This window comes from Rhagoletis zephyria, unplaced genomic scaffold (genome assembly GCF_001687245.7).
Source record: "Rhagoletis zephyria isolate East Lansing unplaced genomic scaffold, Rhagoletis_zephyria_1.1 Rzeph_scaffold_00030, whole genome shotgun sequence".
NCBI classification, from domain to species: Eukaryota; Metazoa; Arthropoda; class Insecta; order Diptera; family Tephritidae; genus Rhagoletis; species Rhagoletis zephyria.
Genome location: NW_016157114.1, coordinates 520,400 through 543,884, shown reverse-complemented (window position 1 = coordinate 543,884; position 23,485 = coordinate 520,400). Strand labels below are relative to the sequence as shown.

At 35.5% G+C, this 23,485-nt stretch overlaps 1 protein-coding gene across 2 annotated transcripts in view; it reads left to right on the top strand.

The window, feature by feature from the left end:
* Window positions 1-23,485, top strand: part of hyd (E3 ubiquitin-protein ligase hyd) — a 534,145-nt gene that overhangs the window by 120,084 nt on the left and 390,576 nt on the right. For both annotated transcript variants that reach the window (XM_017617625.1, XM_017617630.1), the window contains exon 5: window positions 18,046-18,521. In XM_017617625.1, the coding sequence (XP_017473114.1) occupies window positions 18,046-18,521 (476 nt within the window). The remainder of the gene's footprint in view (window positions 1-18,045; window positions 18,522-23,485) is intronic.

Sequence of the window (23,485 nt, the reverse complement as noted above, 5' to 3'; positions counted from 1 at the left end):
CTTATAGAGCGTGGTTTTCGTACGTCGAGAGAGGACTTTACTCCTGAATTGCCTACTCAGTCCAAAGTAGCACTTGTTGGCAAGAGTGATTCTGCGTTGGATTTCAATGCTGACATTATTATCGGTGTTAATGCTGGTTCCCAAGTAAACGAAATTCTCTACTTTCTCGAAATTGTAACTGTCAACAGTGACGTGGGTGCCAAGGCGTGAATGTGCTGACTGTTTGTTTGATGACAGGAGATACTTCGTCTTGTCCTCGTTTACCACCAGACCCATTCGCTTTGCTTCCTTATCCAACTTGGAAAAGGCAGAACAGACTTCGCGGTTTTTGTTACCGATGATGTCGATGTCATCGGCATAAGCCAGCAATTGCACGCTCTTGTAGTAACTTGTTCCTGAGCGGTTCAGTTCTGCAGCTCTTTTTATCTTCTCCAACATCAGATGATTAAAGAAGTCACATGAAAGGGAGTCGCCCTGTCTGAAACGCCGTTTTGTGGCGAACGGCGCGGAGAGGTCTTTCCCAATTCTGACGGAGCTGGTGGTATTGCTCAACGTCATTTAAACAATCTGCTTTATAGAAAATATATTCGGAACACTGAGCAGAACATTAAATCTAATCCAAAATCATTGTGGAATTTTTTTAAATCTAAAAAATTATGCTCAAGTATACCTGCTTCCGTAATGCTAGATGACAAATTTGCTACTAGGGGTAGCAGCTAATTTGTTTGCTGAATTTGTTATGTCTAATTATGTCAAAGATGATATACACTCTCCTTCCATTTTCTGCCATTTCTCTTCCGAAATATCATCATTTCTTAACTTAGGTATGCTACATATTTCATCGGATGACATCTTGAAGGGCATTATTTCTCTCAAGTCTTCTTCGAAAACCGATGATGACTGCAATTTTAGTTAAAGGTTGTCCATCGTTGTCAATTCCGTTAGAGATAATTTTTAATAAATCATTTTCGTCGGGTACGTTTCTCAATGACTGGAAGATAACTACAATCACACCATTCTTCAAAAGCGGAAGTAAAAATGATGTTCGGAATTATAGACCGATTTCGAAACTTTCGACCATCTTTAAACTTTTAGAAATTGTTGTTAAGGACAAACTCTATTTTGCGGTCAAATCTTTAATCTGCTCAAATCAGCACGGCTTCGTCTCTGGACGTTCGACTGTGTCTAATTTATTGGTTTTTAGTGAATTTTGTATATCAGCATTTTCGACAGGACTTCAAGTGGACTGTATTTACACCGACTTTTCTAATGCATTCGATAGAGTATCTCTCAAGATCCTTCTAAACAAGTTAGCCTGCCTAGGATTTCATTCCTCACTCCTGAAATGGTTTGAGTCTTACTTGTCAGATAGACGATGCGTGGTTACAGTTGATGGTATATTGTCAAAGCAGTTTGTGGCTACATCAGGTGTTCCCCAAGGAAGCATTTCAGGGCCCCTGTTATTTATTCTTTTTATAAATGACATAAGTAACTGCTTTTCTTTTTCAAAGTATTTGGTCTACGCTGATAATTTTAAGGTTTTTTCTACTGTTAAGGATGCAGAAGACGCAGCAAAACTTCAGCGTGATTTGAATAATCATAACAAAATGCTTTCATATTGCATTTTCCAGGAATCTTGTGAACAAGCTGTACTCTATCGATAATCATGTACTACATAATGTAATGGAAACTAAGCATCTTGGAGTGATATTTGACTCTAAGTTTTCTTTCAATGGTCATATAAATTACACTGTCTAAATCGTATTCAGTTCTGGGTTTTATTCGGCCTAATACCTCAGAATTCTTCGATCCGTATACATTTAAGCTCCTATACACAGCTCTCGTCCGTTCGCATTTGGAATACGCAGTTATAATTTGGAGACCATATGACCAATTTTTAGTTAATAGACATGAACGAGCTCAAAAAGTTTTTCTTAAACATGCATTGCGTTCCCTAAGGTTTGAGAATCCTATTCCATCTTACGATTCTCGGCTCTTGTTAATTAATTTGAGCTCTTTGGAAAAGAGAAGAACTGTCCTTTCCTTGTCACATATCTACAACATAATAATGGCATTACTGATTATCCAATTTTACTTGAGAGGATAAGCTTTAACGTTCCACAAAGAAGTCTCCGAAATGTCTACCCTTTTTACGGGGAAACCTACAAAACTAATTATGCAAGTAATGCACCTATTGCTCGTTCACTTCGAGAACTGAACTATTTTTGTAAGCCACAGTTACTTGATTTTTCTTTATCCAGATGTGCAGATGGGTTGTATTCTGTAACCAGTTACCGACAAGTTTCGGATCATATCGTACGTCAACAAAACCGGTACCGATTCGAAAATTGTCTCTAACTGGTTACAGAATCTGTCGCTAACTGGTTACAGAATCTGCCTACGAAAATGATATCGACCGATTCAGCTGGAACAAAAAATGCTTCAAACAAGTAAGAGTTTCTCTGTATTATGGCCTCGAACCGACATATATACATCTTTCATTTGAATCAGTATTAAAAGCTCTATTGGCCTACCACAGTAGGCGAGTCTCCCCTGAACCGTTATTGGAAACCTAAATGTTTCGGTACCGAGGATCGAGAGTATTGGATACTTAAAAGTATTGACTCAGCACATCACTACTGCTGTCATCTCGGCTGTGACGTCAGCAAAACGGCTGATTCTGTCAAATTCACTGAGAGCCGATTAGCGGTATTGCCATCGGCGCCACCTTCTGTATTCTCTCCACCGTGCATCGCTCCAATGTTGTAGTTGCAAGATCATAGAAAAAGATATATTTTCTGGGAAGTAGACAAAGTGGAAGGTATTTTATGTACAGATATGCATGTAAACAAAATTATTAAGTATCATATATTTTCTATAGGCTGATTCACATACAACTTTGTTCGCTTTGCTTGATAGTTCTTTGCTTTAACATATAAGATCGATGTAGGCATATGCATGAGTATACGTTTGAAGCAAAGCAAAGCAAAACGAAGCAAAATCTTATACAACTCTCAACATTTGTCCGCTTCGGCCGCAGCTGTCTACATGTATCTTTTCTAGTGCGCTTGCATTGGCATTTAATGACAAAAATAGGGTAAATAGGAATTTTTATTGCTATTATTAATGCATATTATTATATTGCTATCTATTTTACAGATAAAAAATATGGAGGAAAAGGATAACGCAAAAGCTGTCAAAGTGTTTATTGTAGCATACCTTCTGCGTTTCACGCTTTGTTGTCAAAGTTTGAACTGTCAAGCAAAGCGAGGAAAGTTGTATGTGAATGGCCCTTATCGGTTTCCAAATATTTCTTTTTTTGCTTTTCTCTTATCAAAAGAGTTTTAAATATGTACTATTTTTTTTTTGTGTAAAAACAAAAGCTCATCTAAATTTTTAGTATTAGCCCCTTGTCCGATATTTAATTTTTTGTACCCTAGGTTACGTCCGAGGTCACTATATCCCAGATAAATGAAAATTTCTTTTTCATTTCGTATGCGTCATTTTGTATTAATTTTTCGCATTTCTTGAGAGCTCTTAAAAGTTTACCTGCGAATAAAAACATTGGGCCTTATGCATAAAAAGTGAGCTTAAGCTCAGACTCAATTTTTGCACTGAAAGGGTGAGCTCAAGCTCAAGAATTTGTACTGAAAATCGAGTCGGAGCTTAAGCTCACTTTTTATGCATGAGGCCCATTGTCCTAAAAATATGCCATACACACTCACTTACTGTTGTTTTTTACACTTTACTTCCTAAAAGTGTTTAATACTGATAAGTACTTAACAAGGATTCGAAGATTTAATTTGCCAACTTCGAATTCGTTCCACCAAAATGAGCTACATAATAAAAATACAGTAAAAATACAGTGAAAATTCTTAAAAATAAATAAATAAACATAAAAGGCACACAATATCACTTTGAAATGGCGTGCTATAGATATGACCGATACTGTGTGTATCTTAAATTACTGTATTTTTTATAGACTAATAAAACACTTGATTAACTTAAAGATTTCGCATTTTTGTACATACGTACATCAGTGTGCAAACCCCTTTTTATTTTAATGTGGTAGAATCAGCAAAAATAAGTGGTAGATTTGAATAAGATGTGGTAGATTTTCCAATTCATATTTTTATTGGGTACTAGCCAATGCCCGCTTACTTCGCGGCGCCTAATAAGAACTTTTGCGTTGGCCAATGCAAAAGAGCGTTTAAAAGCAAAATAGTCTGTATAGTCAAAATTTTTGGTTTACGTTGAAACTAGAGGTGGGCCCGGGTCGGAATATTTGCTGTCAGCACGAACTCGTGCGGGCCTTGGCGTTCAGTAAAATTTCATAAAAGCACGAAAAGGCACGAAAAAGCCTTTAGGGTACAAAAAATTAAATATCGGACAAGGGGGCGTAGCACCTCCCATACGCGTGTCATTTTTAATCAGCTATAATTTCGAAACCGTAAGTCACATGACTTAGAAATTTGGTGTGTTGACATACATAAATAGCTATGGTAGATGCTTATTGTAAAGTAGATATACTTTTGTAAAAGGGGCGTGGCTCATCCTATAGGTGTGAAAGTTTTAATTAGCCATAACTTCGGAATCATTCGACACATTTGAAATTCCGCTCTGAACCGCATAATATACTTTTGCAAAAAATGGTGCCGACAGATGGCGCCGGAGTCGAGATATTTAGAGAACCCGTCTCTATAGCATGACCTGGATTAACGGGTATTAACTTTATGATAAGAAGTGCTTCTGCAAAAAAATGGACCCAAAACATAAATGGCGATGAAATCATGATATTTAGATGCCCCTCTACAAATTTACATTTTAGATGACTTAATAAAATACCATTCTTTAAAAATACCTACAAAGAAGCGCAAAATTGTTTATGCTCCTCAGATATCCTAGGCACATCAACGGGTCATCGGTATATCAATAAAGAGTGTGCTGAATTAGAGAGAACACGGTAGGAATATTAATGACCCCGTTTGAACGGGAAAACTCTTTCATCCCGTGGAACAGCAGTATTATAGAAGATTACGCATTCTCGGCAAACCTTGCGAAACTTGCAGATATCTCACAGTGGAAACAAGAGCTCTTAGCAGGGTTCTGCTCTTCAGTCTTTTCAACCTAAACTAATAATTTTTACATTACAAACCGTTTTTGCATAGCAACACTATTTTTGTATTGGTCAACAAAAATATTATAGGGCGTCGCGAAGCAAGCCAGGCATTTGCTAGTAGCTTAACAAATTTACCTTATGACAGCGGTAGCCAAAGCCTATTAACGCGTGCATAAGCTTTCACACCCAGAGCTACCTTTTTCTATTTTTTCAGAGTAGTAAAAAACGTATTTGGGAAGTATTTTGACATTTTACGGAATATGCCCCAGATGTTTGTATAAATCTTCAAACTTAACTTAAGGCCAATTATAAGCATAAAAGAAATAGGTGGCGTTATGGTACAGAGTGGACTGAGGTGGAATATTTTGAGGGCAGAGATGTAGATGTGTTCTTCAATGCCTAAGGAGATAATGCTATCACATTTGTTGAGAAAATTCTACAACATTGATTTTGTTGGGGCTCATTTCTGGGGTAACTATAATATGTGCATAGATATTATTTAATTCCTACGCATGGCTCTAAAACTAACATTTGGAAAGAAACTGAAGTCTTAACTTTTTAGGGAATATGCTTCGGTATCCATAGCCTTATTATTCGCATTCCTCAAGACATGAACAACGTGACGGAAAATTGGTGGACGTCATTCGCCAACCTTCTAACTAAGTAGTTCCAAACGGAGCAATGTAAGTGTCAGCAAAATTTTGTTGGTAAATACATAAGGAACTTGTTTTACCCTAAATACTCATAAGTGGCAGGTCATATGGTATATCACTCAGCAATAAGTGGGAGGTTTCGACGGGCTGCTTCATTCATCAAGGAGGACAACAGGTAACTTTTGGAATGGCTAAGTGGTGACTTTTCGAGGCGCAAACCTCTGAATGCGGTTGGCATATATGGAAACCTTATTTCATATCCTGTCTTGTCGAAGATGAGACGGCAGGCTACTTTTTGTGCTTCGGTCCTACCTCCGCAGGTACGGATAAGTGTGACCTAAGTACTGATTCCTGCACGCATTGTTGCGTTAGTTCGGACCAATAAAAGAGTTTTCCCTCCAAGAGTTAAGAGTTTTATACCCGATATAAGTTCGTTACTGCAGTCATAAGTTTAAAAAAATTCTGTAATATGGCTTAAGAAACTTGACCACAAAGTGAGCTCTCGATAAAAGGAAAAGTTTATCGCAAATCACTCCAAGCAATGTGCTCTGGCTTGGGATGAAACGATACCATGCGGGTATCGATACTTTTACTTGAAAGTAGTATCGAAAGAAAGTATCGATACCTGAAAAATATCGGATCTAAAGTATCGTTACCTACACGTATCGATACTTTTGGCTATGAAGGTATTCCGTATGAACTAAATAAGTTAAATTTTGTTTTTTAGGTCATTAGTAAACGATTACCCGGTTTGACCGACCACAGAGTGGTGTTGTCTGTAAATTTTTATCGAGAATGAGTTCAGCTCCTAAATTTCCTAATAACCTCTCTCTATAACTAAAAAATGCATAAATCTTTACAAATATACAAATCGTGTGATCCTTGCTAAGATTTTTTTTTTATAATTTCTTTGTGGGGCTCTTTTCTTCTTTGTTTCATTTTCTCAATAAGCTAGGCTTCCCTGCCTTTAGTATTTTCCGTTCACATGACCGGAGGTAAACACGCGTTTACAACTATGCGTATTTCGTTGCATTTTACCCAAGGTGTTCACATGTAAATCGCAAGTACACTCGTGTATGTATTAGTATCAAACGTGGGTTAAGCGCCTATCATGTCAACGGGGTCTAATAGTTACTCAGTGAGTTGAACATCGCGTTAAAACGTCCTCACTGAGGACTCAACCAATTTACTTTTCCACTCGAACAGTTGGGCCTTGTAGCATTATACCGACTTTGGTGAAGCATTTGGAGCGTATATTCTTTGCATTATATCGAATTTGTCGCCTTCTCTCGGGTTTTGCTGGCAATTAAGCAGCCATGAAGAACAAGGCGGTTAGGAATAACAGTGTAGGAAAAATTGCCGAAGTCAAATTTTCCTTAGTATCGGGTTTCGATACGAGTATTTGTTTTTCGATAACTACTCAGTACTTGGTTCAAAAGTATCGATGCCAAAATTACTTGGTATCAAACGAAAAGTATCTAGTATGTACTTGTATTTACTCGTATGGATATATTTTGAGCTCTTTATAAATTTTAATTAAAAAGTCCACTATCTCACAAAATAGTAGTAAAATCGGAATTTGGGGAGTACGGGAGTATAAATGACAAAATAGTAGTAAAATACTACTATCGTAGTACTTTCGGCAGCACTGCTCACACCGACAGCCTCACACCCAGTGTTGCCAACTTTTCATTTTCAAAAAGCACCAAAAACTTGGAAAAAAGCGTTTTACCACAGTAAAAGCACCAAATGGTTTTGAATCAATTGATGCTTTTTTCATAACAGTTTGTATGTATTTAACAAAAACAAAAAATTAACAATATTTACAAGAATGCATACATAAATCAATAAACAAAACTTTTTCGCTCATAACGATTGAAAAGCCACATGCTATAATGACCCATGCTTACGACGTAATACCGAAGTACTGCACATTAAAACTGATATATCTCAAGAAAGAAACATCGAATCCCAACAAACGAAAATCATGCACTAAGTAGAAATGAGCAAAAAAAAATTTGTTTTCATTATATACCCTCAAATATCGCCAAAAACCGTGATTTTGGCACTTTGAGGTTAGGATATCTCAAAATTCTAGTGCTTGAGCAATTGTGCGGCCAGATTTGGATTCAGCACCAAGAAACGATGTGTTTTACTCAGGTGGTATAACAATTTTTTTTTAAAAATAATTAGAAAAGAAAAAAAGAAATACTTAACTTACTCGCATATCTAATAGCATTTTCAACGTGAATAAACTTGAACAAGGTGAATTTGCAAGTTCAGTTTTTTATCAGACATGGTTGTATTAAAGTGCATTTAAATTTGTAGATTTTTGTAAATTCAGTGCCGCCACACCTTTAAATATTTAAAAATAATTTCAGGTTTTAACTATATTGGAGTAATTTTAGTTCAGAAAAAAGCACTAAAAAAGGCACTAGGCACTAAATAATTTTTTTTTTGGCGTTTTAATTTTCAAATAGCACTAAATCTAATGCTTAAAGCACCAAGTTGGCAACTATGCTCACACCGACAGTAAAAATCTCTCTTGCACAGCAAGAAAAAAAAATTTTTTGTTTTGCTTGCCAGTCGAAGTTTAGCTGCTGAGCACAGTATATACAGTAATAAACCTTTTTGAGTACTCCTCGGAGGTAAAATCTGATCAGGGTTGATAATGAGAAGAAGCATGAATTTTGTTGATTCTTTGTTGATTCAGAGTTGTATACAAAATTACTGTGGTATGAAAGGGAGCAACAACCGTACGATGGCAGAGTGGCACAAGCCATGACTGTGTAATAGTGCCCGAAACTAATTGCAAAAGTGTAAAAACATTGCAAATTATTGTCTATTATTATAGATACTAGTACATATTATCATAATTCAGTGTATAATTTGTTATATCACACCGTACATGGTAATGAACTGTTAAATACTGAAAACGCTTGTAACTTGTAGATCACTCAAACTTGGGTGTGCTTAATGGACTGTCTGGGCGGATGCGCTGGCAGGCATTGGGGTCTGTATAGCTATACAAACCTTCTTTTTTTTAAATAAAGACTTAAATATATTCGGAAATTAAAATTTGTTTGGATAAATTCACAAAATTTACGTCATAAAAATATAATCTTACAATGGTGGACTTTTTTCTATTTAACTTACATTTAAGAAAACTCCATTCAGTGCTATAATTACGATTTGAGCTTTCCAGTTTATAAAACACTTTTCACACTTTTTCCAATCTTGAGCGAAATTTCCCACAGTAAGTGTTGCCGTGTGCGCAAAACGAAAGCGCTGCACACAACCCAAAAGTACTCCTCGGGGACCAAATGGTGAAAAACTGCGAAAAGGTTTATTACTGTATATACTGTGCTGCTGTGTCAGTAGGTTGTGCGCTACTGGAGCTGTCGCTGAACGGTTGTGTGATGTATGCGTATAGGGGTTGTTTTTTTGTTTAGTTTAAGCCAGTGATTCCCAATGTGGTCCAGGGGACCCCCAGGGGTCCACGGAAGACCTGACGGGGTTCCACGGTGAGGTGAAAAAAATATTGGGATCCATGAGTTGTAAATGGGGGTCGACGAAGATTTATATGGTTTCGATGTAAAGAATCAAAATGGTTGCTTGATAGCCTCTTTGTTTAACTGTAATTTTTTTGAGTGGTGTATAGTGCTCTTGCACTATATATATGTATATATAAATGTATGTGCATTTTGTTTTACTTAAGTACATATTAACGGAACAATGCTTTAAACTTTACTAACGTTCTACTTAGCAAAAGCAAACCTTTGTGTTACGTTTGCAGATTTTTTTGGGTGTATCGATGAGCTTTTGTGCATTCAACACATGCTGAAAATGTGATTGCGTAAGTGTGGCCGACACTGCTTATGGTCATTTCCGCGAAGACGACACCACAGGTAAAAAAAATTTCATAGGTTGCGTTTAAATCTGTGACAACAGTAAACCATTAGCAGTTAGCATTTGGAATAATTCTTTAGAAAACTATTTTTATCGATTTAGTTTTCACTATTTACTAATTTTTACTCTTATAAACGCAACCGTAGTGCGACGATCTCTGATATAGTATTTTCTCACCAAGTGTTCAAGGCATTTCTCGTGTATTTAAGGTGGCAATGCAAATAATAATTATCCAAAGAGAAAGGACACCTCATGGACTTTAAAACAGTGCTGACTTATTAAAAAAAAATAGATTTATGGTGAGAAGTTGTCAGCTTTCAAAGAAATGCTTATTGGATGTCCCACCCGTTACAGCCAAATTGTTTTTATTTTTAAACCTAACTTTGCAAATACGAAAGCTTCCCATCTTTTAATAAGGTCCTTGGAACTTATCCGATAAACGGTTAAAGAGAAATTACTTAAAGCTCGTGCGGGTTGGAATGCTGCAGCTAACATTGAGGTTAGTTATCGATTAGAGACTGGTTGGAGAACTAGCCACATTCTCCAATCTCAAACGTTGGAGAACGACTCGAAAAACTATTGAGAATCATAGTGGCACAACAAATTTTTCCCAATATATGCAACAGTTTGTGTTCTAATATTTTTTCCGCCAATTTTCTATACAAATATGGTTATTTTACAACAAAAAACATAAAAATATAATTCCTAAACTTTGTGCAAAACTCGCGAAAATTCAACAAATTTTCAACTTTTTAACCCTCTAGTAGGCAGAACCGTCTCCAGACGGTCGTTAAATAAACACCTTTTTAGCGCACCTATAATAATTTTTTTCTATATTCGTAAGGCACGATCTTTAGACAAAAATCGTACCCTTACGGCGAAGTAAATTTTAATCCGTTATGTCAATCCGTTTTATTTTAGTCGGCAGTTAAATTATAGATTTTGAAAACACGGTTAAAATTAATGATCTCTTGCTTTTTAATAATTTCGTAATTAAAGAAATCTTTTCTTTTGAAAATTTTTTTGATACAAAAAAATTCAGTGGGTTTCGTAGTTAAAAGCACAGTATTTTGATATAAGTTGTATAATTGTGTGACTATCCGAAATGGAGAAAATTGCTTTCGAACACAGACCGGCTTGCCGACATATAAAAACCTAGTTTGCATTTTTGACCGTCTGCAGACGGCATTGCCGGTTCAACATTGTGTAAAAGAAAGCTGAAAATATGTTTAAGTATATCTGCGAGCCCGTCTCCAGACGGTCTTGGTTTTTCTCCCCTGTAGGAAAAAGTTACTGTCACAGATCGAAATGGACATCAGTTTTGGATTTCTCGTGCTAAAATCACCCATTCCATTAAATTGTACTAAAAAAATGGAAGTTTCGAGTTAGTCGAAAATCGCATTGACTTTTGAAATTTTTTTATTGAAGTATATAAAGTTATTTGAAACAAAATTTTTGTATGGAAGAGACTGCGTGAAATAAATTGCCAAAAATCAACGGTAATTCCTAGCTACCTAAAACTTGTACTAGTAATAAAATTGATTAGGCTACAAATCTACATACTAAAAAAAATTCTAAAAAATCGGATCAAAAAGTTGAAAAATTGCATGAAAATTTGCTGAATTTTCGCGAGTTTTGCACAAAGTTTAGGAATTATAGTTTTAGGTTTTTTGTTGTAGAATGAACCACATTTTTATACAAAATTGACGGAAAAATATTAGAATAAAAATTGTTGCATATATTGCGTGCTGTGCCAATACTTTGTTCCGGCAGTGTATACAGTGACGAGCAAAACTGTAACATGGTGTAACACTTTTTATTTCAGCCACCGCTATATTTTCAAGTTTTACCGACTTTCATCCTTTTGTTGTATATTATTGTTGGTACACCCCTACTCCCTCTTTCACAACGATTTGAAGTCAATACAACAACAATAAAAAAAACCAGCAGACAAAAANCGTGCTGTGCCAATACTTTGTTCCGGCAGTGTATACAGTGACGAGCAAAACTGTAACATGGTGTAACACTTTTTATTTCAGCCACCGCTATATTTTCAAGTTTTACCGACTTTCATCCTTTTGTTGTATATTATTGTTGGTACACCCCTACTCCCTCTTTCACAACGATTTGAAGTCAATACAACAACAATAAAAAAAACCAGCAGACAAAAATGTAAATTAAGGCAAATGTTACAGTTTTACACTCACTCTCAGTTTTGCATTTTGCAGTTATCTTTTACTTAGTTGGAAGTCAAATGTATTGCAATTTATTGAAGAAGTGATCACCAGTAAAAAATATAGTTAATCATAATAATAATAATAACTGTAAATAATATATTTACTTGCCTATTGGGATATGTTAGGCTTTCAGAATGCACTAAAAACACATTTTTAAGTTTTGATTGAAGGTTATTTGGTCTGACAAGACTAAATTAATCGCTTTCAATAAGATGGCCGGGCCTGGTATTGGATCAAAGACCCAAATTAAGCCCATGCGCATCATGTAAGGCAAACTGTGAATCACAGTGGCCGGTCCATAATAGTTTGGGGTTGTATTTAAAAAATTTTGTTTGTCCGTTAGTACGCATTATGCGTAAGGAACAGTATCTGTTCATATTTCAGCAAAATTTGCAAGATGCAGTCGAAAAAATGTCAGTTTCTGCTGAAAAATCGCCCAAAACACACTGCACATATTCGAAAAGACTGGATACAAAAGCAAAAATTTGCTAATTTGAAATGACCTACACAATCCGCGGACATGAATCACATCGAGAATTTGCGAAATCAACTAAAAGCACAGCTTACTAAGTATCCAAGTCCGTAAAATCGAGTACATGGGCTGTGAAAGCAAACTAAGGATATATGGGAGGATATACCTCCAGAAATTTTACAGAGATACAAATAAGGAACTAAAAAAGCAAAAGGGTACTGAGCACTGTGTTAATAGTTTTTTTTTCGTGAAAATTGTTAAAAAGTAAGTTAAAAACTGTAACATTTGCATTAATTTACATTTGTGTCCGCTGGTTTTATTATTTTAGCTGGATTGACTTCAAATCATTATGAGAGGAAGTACACAGGTGTACCAATAAGAATATACAACAAAAGTATGAAAGTGGTTAGAACTTGGAAAGATAGGTTTACACCATGTTAAAGTTTTGCCCGTCACTGTATATAAAATTAAAGCGCAAGCTGCAGTGGCAGTTGACCGTGTTTGTCGCAAAAGTAGAAAGTGGAAGAAAAGTCGATAGTGTTCTTATGGAATAGTAGCTTATGTCGGCAGCACGCTGGCTTTAGTATAATGCGGCATCCGCAGCATACGATTGCGGATGACTCACTGGCGCCGAGCCGTTGAAGAACTTTTGGCAAAGAAACGTGTAAAAAAAAAAAATCTGCTTCAGTTGAAATCTGGCAGTATTAAATATCAAACTAATTTAAATGTGAATAATTCAATCGAAACTTTTTTAAAACCTTCNAAGGCTGGCTTTAGTATAATGCGGCATCCGCAGCATACGATTGCGGATGACTCACTGGCGCCGAGCCGTTGAAGAACTTTTGGCAAAGAAACGTGGAAAAAAAAGATCTGCTTCAGTTGAAATCTGGCAGTATTAAATAGCAAACTAATTTAAATGTGAATAATTCAATCGAAACTTTTTTAAAACCTTCTTTTATTTCTATTTAAATGAAAGATTTACAAATATTATTAGATTTAATTTCCACGCCAAAATACCCGTACTTTAGAGATGACACCCGCCATTAATACCTGGACATCTCTTTCGTTGATCGATTCAGCCTGTTTTCGCCACATTATTCTTGAAGTCGTGCATTTTGTTTTTTTTTCTAATTTTGATTTCATATGGGCCCAATAACGCTCGACCGTTTACAGCTCTAGGCAATTCGGAGGATTGGCCTCTTTTAGTACAATGTTGATTCCATTTTGTGTATAAAACTCTTGCGCTTTTTTGCACAATGGCATGTGGCCAGATCAGGCCAAACAATACACGCTCTCAGAACAACACTCCAGGTGCAACAACACGTTCAGAAATATTCGGATTCCTTTTCAAAGTCGTTAGACCACCCTTCTCCGCTATTTTATTTCCGCCAGATTTCGCCTTACTCTAAATGCTGCCATTTTTATTGATATTTGACAATAAATTTTGAACCGTCGACCTTCCAATTTTCAGCAATTTTACTAACCGACATTGAGAGATGTGTGGATTTTGCACGAATTCGTCCAAAATCAATTTTCTTTGCTGAAGTTCTTTGCTCTCCACATCACTTATTTTTAAAGTTACGCATATGAAAATTAACTGTAATAAAAAACAACGAAAGCAAAACCAGCACACTAAATAAACGGCTGATCGAGTAGTCGATAACAAAGTTGTGCTATGTAGAGTGCTGCCAGATTTCAAATGAAGCAGATCTTAGTTCCGATACTAGCAAGTCAATATTCTTATTAAGTCTTATCAAAAAATTCCTTGTCGTTGGAAGGATAAAGGGAATGCCGCATTATACTAAAGCCAGCTTCTCGACATAAGCTACTATTTCATACGAACACAGATATGTAATCTATTGAAAAATATTAGGCAATTTTCCGTGGAATTGACCCTAAATGACGGCAGACCTCAAAGCTTTAAAAATTTTTTGATGTGATCCAACGATCCGGTATACATATCGCACGTTTGATAATATACAGAATTATTTTAAAATTTAAATTTTGTGGGAAAACGCAATCAAAGTGTGATCAATTCTTACAGTTGGTATACCAAGAAACAGATAGAAAGACGCTTATCTTCGCCATTTTTGGGAAGTTTAGTCATCTGTTAGGCTAAGCAAATTATCCTTATCAAGCTTATGAATTTCTAATTACACACCTCTATTATTAATTATGCGATATTTTAAAATTTTTAGAATCAGGTGAGTTTTTGTATTGAAAGGGTTAACCCTAAAAACATGACACTGTGCTACACAAAAAATATGCAGGGGTTCTCATATAGAAATCATGTTTTGTAATAGCCCATTATTAGTTTTTTACTAACAAATATAATAAAACTTTAGTATTTTTCAAGTTACTACTTCAAGAAGTGATAACTTTGTTGTTTTTTGGTCGAATTTAAAATTTTTCTCTGCTTCAAAGACATGGGTTTCACCTTTCTAACAAAGAAAAAATTTTGAAAATCGGCTGGAAAACTGATTTTATGTACTTTTTTATAAATATCAAAAAAAAAAAACATTTTATTGCCTCACGATCAAATAAGAGCGTGAAGAAAATGAAAGTTTTTTGAAAAATTTAATATTTTTTCAATTAAATGAGCCCTTCTCCAGCCGATTTTAAAACTTTTTTCTTTGTTAAAAAGGTAAAACCCATGTCTTTGAAATTCGACCAAAAAACAGTATTTATAATTTCTTGAAGTTGTAACTTGAAGAATACTTAAGTTTTGTTATATTTGTTAGTAAAAAACTAATAAACAAAATGATGGAGAAAAACAGTATGTATACATAATTTCTATATGAGAACCCTGCATATTTTTTTGTTTGTTTACTTTTGTATCACTGTAATCTACGTCTGCGAGGCGTATATGGAATCGGGATTTTTTTTAAGTTCATACAAAATTGTTTATTTTGTTGTTTTAAATAAATGTGGCTATAGTTTTTATTAATAAAATTAAGTTTATCATTAGTTAAACCAAAAACTTACATACTCTAAAAGAATAGGGCAGGACTAAGTATATTTTATCTCACAGGTTATCTTTTAAGTCACATACGCCTCTAAGACGTATGTTAAGGCTTCAGGTAACTCCCTAATAGATTAGGCTTCTAGGGTTCAGAAGGTTTTAGTTTAAAAGTGTGATACAAATACCTTTAACCATAAACGGCGCCAATTTTCAGTGATTATTGCATTTCAGATTACGACTAATAAACCCTTAAAGGTGACGGCCCACTGTACGAGTAGAGTAACTTAATATGTAATTATTCTGAGTTATCAGGTTTCTAGAAATACAAGTTGTCTTTCACGAAGTTCTTTAAATAAATGTTGAGCTAAATACTCACCCGAAATTCGGGGTATTACTACTAGTTTTAATAAATTGTCGTTTCATCTATCATCTATATATGTAAATGTTAATGTCTGTTTGTTTATTACCTTATAACTTCTGAACCGCTTCACGGAATCCCACGAAACTTTGCACACTTGTTTGCTTTTACCCCGGGAAGGTTATAGGCATCGAGAAAAATGGGCAGTACTTGAAAAGAGGGCGTGGCGCCTCCTATATCTTTTGAAATATTTGTGGTAGGGCATTGGAACTTGCTGTCGAGATAAATAAAATTAATTGCATACTCATAGGGAAAAATTGGCGGTATTGGAAAAGGGGGCGTGGCACCTCCCATAGGCGGGAATTATTTAATCACCTCTAACTTCGGAACCGTAAGTCAAATGAACTTGAAATTTATTATGCAAACATATCTCTGGTAGATGCTTATCTTAAGGTATATATAAATGAGTTTGTAAAAGGAGGAGTGTCAGATAACATAGGCGTGGAATTTTTAGTCAGTCATAACTTCGGAACCATAAGTCACATGAACTTGAAATGTGGTATGCAGACATATCTATGGTAGGTGCTTATAGTAAAGTATATAAATAAATGAGACCGTGAAAGGGGGCGGCAAATCCCAAAGGCGTGGAATATTTTACCAGTTATAACTTCGGAACCATGTCACATAAACATAACATTGTTCGTAGCACTTAACATAGGCGTGGAATTTTTTATCAGCCATAACTTCGGAACCACAAGTCACATGACCCCTTTAATTCCTTCCGCGTGGGGTGAAACCCGCGTGTAAAAGCTAGTTTCTTATCAAATTTACCTTTATGTGTATGCATCTTAAGGATAAATCGAAAACTTTTTTAGAGAATCAATGTGAAATAATTTCAGGACCGATTAACCGGTTTGCTGAGCAACCGAGACATCTTCTTTTTAAATAATTTTTGTAAAACAAATCGGCAAGAACATATACGGCGGTCACTATTCGTGTGGAAGACTAGTACATTAAACTATTAGCATGGAAGACTAGCACATTTCATTATTCGCGTCGAAAAGTAGCACATTTCAGATTTTTGCGTGGAAGAGTAGCACATTTCATTATTTGCGTGGAAGACTAGCACATTTCAGATTGTTGCGTGGAAAAGTAGCAGATTTCACCATTTGCGTGGAAGAGTAGCACATTTCAGGTTTTTGCGTGGAAGACTAGCACACTTCAGATTTTGCGTGGTAAAGTAGCACATTTCATTATTTGCGTGGAAGAGTAACACATTAAGGGTTTAAAGTAAATCATAAAAGTATAATTTATATTGAAAATTCAAGTGCTTTTATTATATTTCTATAATTATTTTCTACAATTTATGAAATTCAGACGGTATATAGCGTTTAGTGATCATTTGCTGAAAATATTTCAATTAAATTAAAGTTCATTAAAAAAAACCCTGTAAGCTCACGCTTAAAACTTTGTAAAAGTCTAAAAAAATGCAACTAATTTCCATACAAATTTCAAACTGATTTACTCAGAAGTGTTACAATTTTTTTGAGCATGAAGCTTTATAGCCCATTCAATTTTAGTATGATAATGTGCAAGTTTCAAGAGTCTTAAATTTACCTTTGATTCTTTTTGTCGCATTTGCTCCCATATAACGAATAAACACAATTTATTTTTATATAGAAGAAAACCGCAGCAACGGAAATTTCTAGCGACTTGAAACTTGCACATTATTGCGGTAAAATTGATAGGGCTTTAAAACTATATACTCAAGAAATTTGGATGGAAATTTGTTGATTTTTTTTGAGTTTTCTACAAAGTTTTAAACTTGGGTTTATGTGGATTTTTTCAGAGAATGAACTTTATTTTAAAGAAAATTCTTAAAAATAAATAAATAAACATAAGTGGAAAATAATATCACTTTGAAACGAGGTCCTCTTGATATGACTGCATGCACATATGTGTATGTTTCTTTGAAATGTGCTAATTTTCCACGCCAAAATCTGAAATGTGCTACTCTTCCACGCGAATAGTGAAATGTGCTTGTCTTCCACGTGAGAATCTGAAATGGGCTACTTTTCGACGCGAATAGTGAAACGTGCTAGTCTTCTACGGTAATTTGAGATGTGCTACTCTTCGTTGGGAACGACGATATCGTCCCCCGCATGCCAGAAACATGAATATGTAAGATGAAAATGTTATTTTTTTAATGTAAATTTGTATGAAAATTAGTTAATACAAATAATGACCGCTATTGTATTGTATTATCAGTCTTTAAACTGTCTTTACTAGGATTAGCTTTCTTTTCTTAAGAGTTCACGGTTTTTCACGTTTTCAGATATTGGGGTACTTTTTCTCGAAGATGAATCTGGTGATTCGTCTCCTCAGGAAGAGGAAGCTTCTGAAGATGGTGAAACAGACGAGCATTCGGATGAATTTAATTTTGCCGATCATCAGTTGGAGCGTCGAAATATCAGCGCTAATGTACGCAGTGATTTAGCCCCACAGTCTATGCAGTGGGCGATCAGAAGCAGAGATACCGCCCGGTCTTCTGTTCGAGTACCAGCTGGTTCAAATTTAGTTTTTATTGACCCCATGGCATTACGCCGTTCCACTGTGCCAGCAAGTTCCACGGTAACAGTGCCACCCCAAGAGCAGCATACAATGGCAACAACTGCTAGCAATCTGGCTCGTGCATTTGGAATAATAGTTCGGCAAATATCAGACCTTCTTAACAACCTCGCATGCCAACTTACATCTGATGTCGAAAAGCCTACTTATAAAACGCAAATTGGAGAAGCAATTCAGCTACAAGTAAGTAGTACTACAAATCAGGGTTGTTGCGAATATTCGCATTCGCATTCGCAACTGCGGAGCTTCCGCATTAATTTCAACATTCGCATTCGCTTTCGCATTGGCAATAATCAATGCGTAGATTTTGCGAATGCGAATATTTTGCAAGTGAACCGATAAAACGTATATATGGGGGAAAAAAAAATTACATATTGTAGCCAATATTTGTGCCTGTGGTCGTAGGAGTATTTGTGTAACAAAACTGGTCAAATGTTATATTTATCAACTTTGATAAAAATGTCTTTAAAATATTATTTCTTAAGCTATATAACCGAGCAATCAGCCATAAAAGTTCCCACTTCTACTTGACCTTTTTAATAATATTTTTTTCTGTGCTTTAAATATCTACTTTGGCTTCTTTCTTTATTATAATTTTTTTTGACCAATCTTAAAAAATAAAAAACTACTAGACACAAAAGAAGAAAGTGTGCACTGTAATTCTTAACAAAATTTTCGTGATTTGCTTTTGATGTTACAGGCGGCATACACGGTGCGTCTGACTCGTGAGTCGGTTTGGATGTGTTTGTGAAAATAAATATGTATTAGTTACACCAACATGACCCCCGGCATGACTCTGAATGATTCAACTGTGTTTAGTCGAAGGCGAGTCAACACGTACAGAAATGATTCGCGAGTCAGACATACCGCGTATGCCACCTATTACATTTATTCCTTTGAATGGGGCTCTTTGGGGAATTTATTTTTAGCAAAAATTTTAAAAACAGTAGTTTTGTTTGCTTGTTGGATAATATTTTTTTTCATAGGGATATACATTGGATCCTTGGCTAAAAACTTCTGTGGTAAAACGGTCCCTTCTTTGCTATTTAAAGTCAATGAGTAAGCTCCTTCAATAGGGATTTCCAGTAGAAATGATCAACGTCTAGCTATAAAGAGAATCGATGCTCAAATAATTAAAAAGCTATAGGTCTGTTCTTTAATTAGATAAGAATTACGTAACTATCTGTTATTCAAATGATTATAAAAAACGGGGTGCTTTAAAAAAAAATAACAATATGCTGATCCGATTCGGCTCTCAGCCACGACTTTGAAAACAGAATTTTCTTCAAAAATAATAATCTATTTTCCATATCCATAGCTCGCTATAAGCATAAATTTTTCAAAGCAGTCGCAGAAGAAAGTATTAAAAATTGATTACAAAAACTAAAATCGAAACAGCTAACCATCTCAAATCGAACTTAACCACATCACTAACTATTGCTGTCCACACTGCGGTTTGAGGTTATAAAACAGTTCAAATGTAGAGAACAGTGTTCGGATCTCAAAAACTCGATTCAGGACTTAATCGCTGCAAAAATCTGAGCAAAAACAAATTTTCCGTACTAGATTGAATTTTTTATTTTCGTTTCTGACATTAATTGTTTGACTTAAATATTTTCTATTCATGCAAAAATAAGAACGCGAGCAAAGTAAGGATACAATGTTACATATTTAGGTAATTCTTAGCATTTTCTATAAAGTAGAACGTATCTAACACTTAATTTTTTAAAGAGCAATAGGATCTAAACCCTTTCTACTTTATATAAATTTCATTCTACATATATTTTTTAAGAACTTCTGCATCCGCCAATTTCTACAGCCATACATAAAAAAATAACGAAGTTANCAATGTTACATATTTAGGTAATTCTTAGCATTTTCTATAAAGTAGAACGTATCTAACACTTAATTTTTTAAAGAGCAATAGGATCTAAACCCTTTCTACTTTATATAAATTTCATTCTACATATATTTTTTAAGAACTTCTGCATCCGCCAATTTCTACAGCCATACATAAAAAAATAACGAAGTTACTTTATTAACGCATTGCTAGAAAGAGTTACTTTTTAACAGTGAGATTTGGCTAACTTTCAATTTTTTTACTGAAACCGGTGGTGAACACTCAAAAAACAGCCCCAAGAGGGGCATAACATGAATGAAAAAAAAAAAAAACCGAATAGATTTGAAGTCAAGCGGAGTAGAGGAGTAGATTTCAAATTTTTTTTTCAAAAACCGGAGTAAATCTTATCTGATCTTAGTAAACTCCAAACACTAGTAGGGAACGAATTTTTTTAAATTTTAACGCAAATGACCCACAGATGGCGGGAAAACACAGGGTTGTATCAGACTTTCGACGTGGTTTCGAGTTGGTTAGCTTTTAACCATCTCAGTGAAATGGTTAAGTGCTGTCATTTTTATATGGCGAAACTACGCTAAATCAAGTGGGTTATCGGGTTAACCAACTCAACAGCCATAACTACGTTGTTAAGCTCTGGTGGGACATGCTATAAAGTTACAGGTTCTCCAAGTTCTGAAACAACGTGACATACATATGTATCTGGTTTGGCTTGTAAGCGCTGTTTAAACAACGATCTCGCCATTATGCTAGATTCTAATTGTTTTTTAAAAATACTTGACATCCGCATTCGCATTCGCATCTGCGGATGTTAGCTGTTAGATATTCGCAACCGCATTCGCATCCGCGGATGTCTAAAATTCCACATCCGGAACATCCCTATTAAGAACCACCAAGGCGAAAATGCAGCTGGTCCGCTAACACTGTCGTTTCTCATGTTTTATCCAATATGAGTAAAAACTTTCTGATATTGTTTCTTTTGAAAGATCTACCTACTCCTACCATTTTTTTAATGTAAAATCTACCAATAAATATTAACTTTTTCCAAATCCGTGCATTGAGTAGAGGTGGTAAAACGCGTCTAAAAATAATTTTGGAATTAGCAGACTTTTAATTACACCCCTAAAATAAGTAGTGTCAAGAAGCTGCAGATAAAAAATGTGCCGCCTACAGGACCACGCTGCGACCGGGCGCAACACGAGCCATATGGAAGCGTTATAGGGACTGAAGAGGGAAGCTAGACGATATAAGAAGAGAGAGGTCGAAATACGTGAGTCGAAGAGCTTAAAATGCTGGCCGACAGAAAAAACACCCGAAATTTTTAGCAGAGTTGAGCGACTTACTGCAGGTTTCAAGACTCCTGTAGGAACAACCATGTCGACCTAGTGACCGATGTCCAGAACGTACTCAAAGTATGGAGGAACACTTTTCGACCCTTTTGAATGGCAGCACCACTGAAAGAAGTGTAGAAGACGAACCCGAGCCCCCAGGCGATGACGATGGAGTCTATATCCGACCGCCTGACTATGACGAGGTACGAATAGCGATTTTGCTGATTCCGGGCTATTCCAATTGCGATGGCAAGGAGCTAATAAGGTGCATGCCCGACGACTGTCATTCAGGTGCGCTCTGTCGAATCCACAAGAAAGGCGACCCTGCCATACGTGCCAACTATTTTATCGAGCGTATTGTGTGAAAGACTAAAGCCCTCCGTCAACGAACTGATTGCGCCTTACCAGTGTGGCATCAGATCAGAATTGAGGAGGACCTCACCGAACCGTTTGCTACCAGTCGAGGTTTCATATCCGCAAATATCATACATATATACATATATATATGTATAAGCACACTATTTGGTTTGCTCGATTTTTTAAAAATATATTCTGAACAAGCGCTATTCTTCATCGAATGAGTGTCATAATACCAAATGAAAATTCATTCGATCAGCAGTTTCGACCACAGTCGAAGATCGAATGCAACTCTAATAGGGGCATTTTAACAAAATTGTCATTTAAACTCGCTATATCTCAGTCTTTTGTGTATCGATCGATTTCAAATTTTCACACAATAAACCACGAACTATTCCATCGGATTTAAGTTTAACATACGCAGTACAAATAAAACTACAGGTTTATAACTTTTTTATGAGAATTAAGAGGGTGTTTGTTTTCAAATGCAAAAATTGTGTTATAAAGCTTGAAAACAGTTTTTTGTTTCAAAACAGTAGATGACTATCTAAGGAAGTTTGTGCGAAAGTTTCAGATCTAGACATCAAGTAGTTGCAAAGTTATAACAATATTATTATGACTCGCACGGTTAGCAGACTAGCGCGCCCTAAAAGGCTTTATAACTTGGAAAAGTAAAAAAAGTCCCTTTTTTACAAGCTTTTATTTTTTATTAGTGATTTCTATGTAAAAAGACTTGATCTTTCGATTGAGATAACTAAAAACAATATTAAAAATTACCATAATTGAGAAAAGTTACAAATAAATTTTCGTTCAGAATTTTCACCATGAAAGTGGAAAAATTTTGGAAAACGCATAGTACCATCGTATAGCCCGTACAAAAATGTATAGAAATCATAGTTTTCGAATTATTTTTCCCATTTTCTGTTTGCTTCCCAGCGAGTCGAAAAGTAGCTTGTTTTGCACCGCTCAGCGCGCTTGGGACATTTGACGTGAATTGCCCATATATATAGTAAACGTATTTGAAATGACACCAAAAAAATTTAATATGTAGTATTAGTTATGTAGAAAAGGAGTATCTGTGTATGTATTGCTTTACTTTGGTACTATTCAGTCCGATATTTGCGTGGTGGTCACACGAGATAAACGGAACATGGATAAGTATTAAAATTTATTATTTGTATTTAAATAATAAATAACAAATTCCTTTATGTAATAAGGGAGCATTATCATATTAAAGCGACCAATAACGACAACGACAATTGTCACCGGCCCCGCTGCAGGGAGAGCACAGTGCTGCTACTACGCTAAGTCACGAGCACGAATAGCACGGTTGCCAGATGTGGAATTGCGTTGTTAAAAAATCTTCAAATTTGTGCATGTAAAGTACTTATTTACATATTGTTACGATTATCCTTAAACCTCGTCCAGATTTCCCAAATCTCTCGGTTCGTATCGCTGGATTGTTAAATAAATGCAATCGATGACCAAATTGTAGTACAATTAACTTTATTGTACAACAAACAATTTACAATACTCGCTAATACAGTAAAAACACTTTACAATACTTGTTAAAGCAATAACAGCGCTTAACTAAACTTGGTAAC